The 7,606-nt window shown below is 55.8% G+C and overlaps 1 protein-coding gene across 6 annotated transcripts in view; it reads right to left on the bottom strand.

Moving 5' to 3' along the window:
* Positions 1-7,606, bottom strand: part of ZC3H18 (zinc finger CCCH-type containing 18) — a 67,988-nt gene that overhangs the window by 5,643 nt on the left and 54,739 nt on the right. For all 6 annotated transcript variants that reach the window (XM_003800798.2, XM_023507493.1, XM_023507490.1 and 3 more), the window contains 5 exons: positions 7,238-7,429; positions 6,197-6,322; positions 2,940-3,044; positions 1,075-1,218; positions 629-694 (listed from right to left, as the gene is read on the bottom strand). In XM_003800798.2, coding sequence (XP_003800846.1) covers positions 629-694; positions 1,075-1,218; positions 2,940-3,044; positions 6,197-6,322; positions 7,238-7,429 — 633 coding nt within the window. The remainder of the gene's footprint in view (positions 1-628; positions 695-1,074; positions 1,219-2,939; positions 3,045-6,196; positions 6,323-7,237; positions 7,430-7,606) is intronic.

Genomic DNA, 7,606 nt, shown 5'->3' with positions numbered 1-7,606 from the left:
ATTTGAGACAAAGTCTCAAAGCTGTCACCCTGGGTAGAGTGCTGTGGCGTCACAGCTCATAGCAACCTCAAACTCTTGGGCTTAAGCAATTCTCTTGCCTTAGCCTCCTAAGTAGCTGGGGCTACAATGCTCAGCTATTTTTTTTTTTTTTTTTTTTGTTGTTGTTGTTGCAGTTGTCGTCGTTGTTTTAGCTGGCCTGGGTTCAAACCTGCCAGCCCTGGTGTATGTAGCCGGCGCCCTACCCATTGAGCTGTAAGTGCTGCCCTGGTCCCAGTCTTTTTAAATTACTGAGCAGTAGGAATCTCTTCACTTACTCTCTTCCCAAAGCTTTCTATGGACTCCCCCAAGGCTGCCAGGCTGGCTGTGACAATCCCATGGGGACCCAGCCTGCCATATGAGAGTAGGCACTGAGGGCCTGTGTGGCTTTCCGGCCCCCTGCACATGCCTGTGAACAGGCCTCCTCTTCCCGGAGCCTGGCACCCTGGCTCAAGTGCAGCTGGTTTTCTCCTCTGTCAAATCCAAGCCTTTTAGAGGCCTGGGGAATCAGTACCCGGGGAGTGGATACTCCCACCTGAGTCAGCTTTGCCCAGGTTGATGGGGAGGGGCCCCGGAGAGAGCTGGGAATGACCTGGATCGGGAGCTCGAGCCGCTGTAGCTGCTGCCGCTGCCACTGCCACTGCCACTCAGCGTCCGCCTACAAGACAAGCACACGTGGCTCAGAGGGTGCACTTTCCTCAAAACAGGCTGAACACTGGCCCAGGGCCAATTTCCAAATCCATTACTTGTTGCTGAGCTGGAATTGGGTCCTATTTTCTTTCAGGTTCATTTTTTCTTCAAAATATAAAACTAAGTACGTCAAAGACACTCTTAAGTCTCTCTCTAGACCATCGCCTGCCTGGGGAGGTGCAGACAGCACACCCCCAAGTGCCTATCCTCCTGTCTTACTATAAGGAAGTGTGCTCAGGGAGAGGACGTGACTGGCCAAAGCCACACAGGTCAAGATGGGGCAGGACAGGCTTGGTTCAGGAACACTACTGCTCCCCTGGGGGCACCCTCCTGCCACCTGGCTCTTACCTCCTGGGGGGACTCCTGGCTTGTCGCTCCTTCCTCCTGGCTTCTCGAAGATCTCCTGGTTTGGTGGGTTCAGGGGCAGGAGCAGTGGCTTTAGTGGTCTGTGGTGGGGCAGGAGGTACGGCCGGCTTCTTCATGGACTTCTCTCTGTGTGCAAAGGCAGGCTCAGTCAGGGCTAGGGGACGAGCAGGGGCGAGGCTCCACCCTCAGGGTGCAGCATCCATGCCCATCACCCAGGTGCTGCTGTCTCCTGCTGACCTGTGTGACTCTCAGAGTGTCTTTAAAGCCATCCACCACTACTTCCCTGCTTCCCTCCCCGAAGTGAGAGCTGAAGGCAGCATGGGGTGGGCAGGAAGACAGGCCCTCAGAAGACTTGGTGAGCACACCTCAGAGCTTCAAGGTGCTCCTGGGCTGGCACTGCCCACTATAAGAATGCACTCTGGGCCTGCAGCAGGCCTACTGCCTCACTGGCACTGGAAGATGCCAGCACAGGAGCTACACAGCCAGGTTGAGGAAATGGCTGGCACGTGCTCCCCCCATGGCAGGAAAGGTGACATGCACACTGTGTGGGCAGCCCTGGGCAGCACAGAGGGGAATGTGAACTGGCTGTGGTCCCCAGAGCTGAAGATGGCAGGAGACACAAAGTCCTTCACTATAGCAGCTGATCAGCAGCTACCTGTCAATGAGCAACGCCTGGTAGCAGGGTTCACAGGAGGGTTTGGGGATGGGGACTGGCAGGGGGAGTGTGCAGGGAGCTGCTTCTAGCAGGGGCCCTGTGGCCAAGTGTGCCAGAATGCCTTGCACTGCAAACTCATCCCTGGGCACTGTTTAAATGGATGTGGTGCTGAACACGATCATTCCTCACTTTAGCGGTTTGTTTGTTTATTTAAGACAGAGTCTCACTACGTCACCCTTGGTCAAACTCATGCTTAAGCGATTCTCTTGCCTTAGCCTTCCGAGTAGCTGAGACTATAGATGCCAGTGACAACACCCGGCTATTTTTTTGTTATAGTTGTCATTGTTGTTTAGCAGGCAAGGGCCGGGTTCAAGCCCGCCTGCCTCAGTGTACGTGGCCGGTGCCCTAACCACTCAGCTATGGGCATTGAGCCTAGCGGTTTATTTTTAAAAGGGAGCTGCTCAGGATTTTCTGAATTCTTCTGAGGCCTGTGAGCTAAGGACAGATGCTTACAGGAAAGAGCTGGCTAATGCCCACCACGGCAGGTGATGGAGTGCATCCCACGGCACAAACAAGAAAAATCCAGTGAATACAAACGTAAAACAGAAGGAAGACAGCCTTGTCCACAACACAGAGCAGCCCCAGGGCAGGCCCTCGACCTCTGCTATGGTGTGAGGCAGCCCTCTTTTCAGTTTAACTCCGGGCTGTCCCAGAGTGCTCAGCACAGCCCACCTTCAGCCTGGGGGAGTAGGTGTATGCTGTAGCCTGGGATGCTGCACGTTACTGTTCTGAGCTCTGCACGGCCAGCACCTCAAAGTCTCCCTAACCTCTGGGGGTTACTGTGTCTTAGCTGCTGTGGATCAGCCTGACCTGAGTGCTTGTTCACCTTGCTGCATTCAGACACAGCCACAGGGCTTCCTGGCTTACAGGGTGGAGGGAGCCATCCTGCAGCCTGTTTGCCAGCAGAGACCTCAGATGGGAGTGGGGACAGTAACAACACTGTCCAAGGCCACAGGGCCTCTGTGATGGAGGAGCTCACTGTGTGAGGACGCTCCACACTCCTTCAGGGCACTCTGTCCACAGCCCACAGAGGCTTCCTCACCTCTGCGGGCCTGCATGACAAGTGTAGGCCTGCACAACCTGGCCCAAGGACACCTAGTTTCTCCCATAGCATAGCATGCTAGAAACTTACCCGGTTTTCCCAGGGGGTGGGGCTGGCTCCCCCTTGGTTCTGACAGATGGTCTGTGTGGGGAAGGCGTTGGAGATGGGGACGGGGATGAAGAGAAGGACCTCGACCTAGGGAGTAAACAGAGGCATGAGGAGGGCAGGGCATGGCGTAGCCCCACATCCTCAGAGGAGGCACCACAAGCTTATCTGTCACTCACTAAAAACACAACAGTGAGGGCTGCAGGGATAGTCACACTCCCTGGTAGATCCCTGGGGTGGGGCAGGAACACGGCTTATGCTCCCTCTGGACACGGGAGCACAGGCAGACAGGGCAGGCGCAGCTTGGGGCTGAGTGCTGACCCAGCAGCTAGGGGTGGAGAGCTGTGAGATGTAGCCTGAGTGCTGTGGACACGTGTGGGCACCAGAGGTGACAAGGGCTGGTCAGGCCCACGGAGGGCCCCAGCTGGAGGGAAATAGGAAGGGCTCAATTGTGACACAAGTTTCTGGTATCAGCAGATGGGAACCTGTGAAAGGGGAATGGTGGCAGGGGGTCCAGGTTGGCTGACTCCACTGTCCAGGGACAACTCAGGGCTTCATGACGGTGGTGTCACACGTGAGGCAAGAGGGAGAAGCTTGGGGTCTGCCTGTTTCCTCCCAACCTAAACCCTGTCCCTATGGGATTTTCAGCATTTCTGGAAAAATTTCATGAAACAGCAACAGGAGGAGTGAGACAGGTGTGGCTCCTGCAGCTGGGCACTCGGGAGCCCTGAGTGGAGGCCACACAGGAGCCCCCTGCCCTCAGGCCTCATACTCACTCTGCCAGGAAGCCAGGCCTGGTCTGAGCCTGTGACAAGGCAGCAAGCTCACCCTCCCAGCCCAGCCAGCTGTCCTCCTTCCCTGAAGGGCCACAGCAGCTCAGCTTTACAGAGAGACTGCCGAGCCCAGGCCTGAGTGCCCCTTTGTCCACCCACCTGCCAACCCAAGGTCTACGAGGGAAGGAACCCTCGCTTCTGGGGAAGATGTAAGTCACAGGGAGGGCAGGATCAGACCCTCCATGGCCCCACTCAGCAGTCAAGTGGGGTTTATATGTCAGTTCTTTTTTGCAGTTTTTTGGGCCAGGGCTGGGTTTGAACCCACCACTTCCGGCATATGGGGCCGGTGCCCTACTCCTTTGAGCCACAGGTGCCGCCCTCAAGTGGGGTTTAAAGAGCCCAGGGAAGCCAGGCAGAACCTGCCCAAAGAAGTCAAGTGGGATTCATCTAGAACTGGGTAGTGAAGGCACAGGCCTGGCCTGTCTCTGGGGAGGACACATGCCTCCCCCGCCCCCCACCGGCCTGTGCTAACTCGGGTGAGGGCCACCAGTCTCCCTCCTCTGCTATTTCCTGAGCTCTTCACTGCTGCCTCTGGGGGGGGCCTTGACCTCAGGTGACAGTGGCATCAAAAGGCTTTCTTCTCAGGTTCTTTTCCGAGACTGTCAACTGGACACACAGAGCAAAGACACGTTTAATGCTTTCCCCGTATCACTGTGACTTCACACTTCCCAAATTTCCACACTTCTAGGCTTGGCCTCTAGCCCTCTCCCCATACTCAGGGCCTGTACCTTCCTTCCCTTTTCTCTCTCTCCCCCTCTTGCTCTGTAGCCCAGCAGTGGTGTCACCACATCTCACAGTAACCTCAAATTCCTGGGCTCAAGGGATCCTCCTGCCTCAGCCTTTAAGGTAGCTGGAACTATAGGCATCTGCCCTGCCAGACTAATTTAGAAGATGTTTGTAGAGACATGGTCTTACTATGTTGCCCAGGCTGGTCTTGAACCCTGGAGCTCAAGTTATCCTGCTTCAGCTTCCTAAGTGCTGGGATTACAGGAGTGAGGCGCAGGCTTGCTGCCTGTTCAGTGAAATTTCTTCTTTAGAGACAGAGTCTCACTTTTTCACCCTCGGTAGAGTGCCGTGGCGTCACAGCTCACAGCAACCTCCAGCTCTTGGGCTTAGGTGATTCTCTTGCCTTAGCCTCCCGAGTAGCTGGGACTACAGGCCTCTGCCACAACGCCCGGCTATTTTTTTATTGCAGTTTGGCTGGGGCTGGGTTTGAACCCGTCACCCTTGGGATATGGGGCTGGTGCCCTACTTACTAAGCCACAGGTGCTACCCTCAGTGAAATTTCTTCTGAGGCTGTGATGTGTGTTTCCCTCTGACAGGTAGTGCACCCCAGTTCACCCTTTTCTGTACCCCAGGGGCAGCATGAGGCCTCATGCTCAGGGTCCTGAGATCTGTGCCTGAAGCTGACCCTCAATGTGTTCCTGGAAGCAGTGCCCTCTCTGCCCCATAGCCATCTGCTGTCAAAGGTAAGAGGGCCCACATATAGTCTGCTCCCTGCCCCACAGAAGCGCCACATTGACCACCAGACTCGACAGCAGCAACTACCCCTATTGCTGCCTTGACCCCTCCATGGTGGCCCCAAAAGGACCATCTGCCAGGAAGGTGACGAGCTTTATTCCAAGAACACCTGGGGTCAACGCTTCTGAAAGCAGTGGGGTAAGAGTGGAGGTCTGTGTGCACCTCCCCCTCCCTGTGGGCCTCCTGGGATGGGAGCTGATGACTGGCCTAGACATAGCCTGCTGTGGCAGCCAGATGGGGCCCATGGATGCCTCAGCTCTCGGCCTGAGCCTTTCTTGTCCCGACAGGATAGGGCTCCCCAGATGCAGAAAGCATGGCAGGGACTGTGCCAAGACAGGACCGCGGGCAAGGTGGGCTGGCACAAGCTCCGGTTTGGTGCCCAACGACTACTCTTTCTACCCAAATGACAACCAAGATTTGTCTAAAATTCTCTTTTCAATGAGAAAATACAACAAAAAGTTGTTCCCATCTTCTAGTACTTTCTGTGGTGATGTTAAGCTCTCCTTCTGTGCTAGCACAGCTGAGTACTCCCAGTGAGATGCACATGTCCCTGCTGGGGCCCTGCAGGACATGCATGGCTTTGAGGATGTGGCCAGAGCTGTGAAACCCAGGGTTCTACCCGTGACCCCAGCACGTGGAAGCAGCCCGTGGCAGGTGCCTCCACAGCACAGCCCTCACATGCAGAGGGCCTCTGCCTCCCAAGACTCCTGTTATTGCCCACCACATGATTCTCTTTGCAATTGGCCCCTAGTCACATGACTTGCTGAGGACATTTTGAAAATAGCACCCAGAACACCAATACCTGTCCCTTCAAGCACATGGTGGCAGAAGCGGGTCCAGAGACGCCACGCCCACCACAGCAACCACCAGGTCCCTGCCCGGCCGTACCTGGACCGGCTGCCTGAGAAAGAGCTGCGTCTGGACGACCGGCTGGAGTAGGAGCTGTAGGATGAGGACCGGGAGCGTGAGCGGGATGAGCCGGAGCCGGAGTAGGACGAGGACCTCGAGGACGACCTGGGTGTATGGAGGGAGGGTGGTGAGAGAGGGACCTGCACGCCTAGCAGGACAAGCAAGTCTAGACTGACAGCTGCACATGCTCACACAGGCACAGACACACACAGGTACACTTAGACACACTCACATAGGTACAGATACTCTCACACATAGGTATACTCACCCCTCTCCCCTCCAGTGGAGAATGGTGCTGAGAAACCAAGGCCTGGGCACCATATGTGCCCAGGTTACCAGGCAACCCTGCCTGAGCAGAGCCAGTGTGTGTCTGCACTGACACTGACCCAGCATGCATTTGTCAGTGCACTTGTGTGCCTGGCATCTGCATCTGTGAGCCCTGATCTCCCACCCGGTGCTGTAGGACCCCCTGCCCCCTCCTCTCTGGAGAACGAGGACTGGCTCCAGCCCCCACCACTCACCTCCTGGGTATTTAAACCACATAGTGAGGGTTTCAGAGCTGCTGACCTAACCTCCAGGAGAAACTGAAGGGGCTGGACCTGGGGAGTCCAGTGGCATAGTCTCCAGATCTCAGTGCCTTTTCCAAAGGGACCTGGGTGAGGGCCCTCACCACCCCTGCCGGTGTGGCTGTGAGACTCCCTGGAGTAAAGCTAGGCTCACTATTGGGGGTTGGCACCCACTCTGGGTTGTGGCATCCTGGTTGATTCTAACGTGTATTTTGGAGGGACATGCCAAGGTTCTAAGCATCAGCCCTAGTCACAGGTTGACGCTCTCTGCTAAATGTACAGAACCTGCTTAGTTCTTCTACCTTTCCTCAGGCAATGACCCACCACACAAACAGCTTGGCCAGGTGTCCCCAGCCTGACTCGGTAAGTGGACATGGCTGGAGGCAGTGGGGTGGCGCAGAGACACACTCTGAGATGTTCACTTACTGGCCATGTACACAACCAGCCTTGTTACCTGGAGGAGTTGGAGGCAGAAGCTGATGAGGCTGATGTTTTCCGACGCCTCCGGGCCCGGCTAGGAGAGACGGACACCCCGAGTTTCTTCTTGGGAGACTTGGACCGCCGCCAAGGGTCCTTCCACTCATCTGCCCGCTTCACCTGTGGCCCTGTGGCTGCAGCCTCCTTCTTTGGTGGCTCAGCTTGACGGCTGAAATCAAAGAGGGGTTAGAAACTCCCATGTCACCTTCTGCTTCATAAGCAGTGCTGTCGGGGTGAGGGGAACTCAGTGGGGGAGGTTACACGACTGGCTTATGTAAGAAATATCTAACAAATAAAAGGTCACTGAGGACAGGCAACAGACATCCCACTTATAGAACTTTTTTTT

Source organism: Otolemur garnettii, unplaced genomic scaffold (assembly GCF_000181295.1).
Source record: "Otolemur garnettii isolate 467f Iridium unplaced genomic scaffold, OtoGar3 scaffold00185, whole genome shotgun sequence".
NCBI lineage: Eukaryota > Metazoa > Chordata > Mammalia > Primates > Galagidae > Otolemur > Otolemur garnettii.
This window is presented reverse-complemented; position numbering and strand designations above follow the sequence as displayed.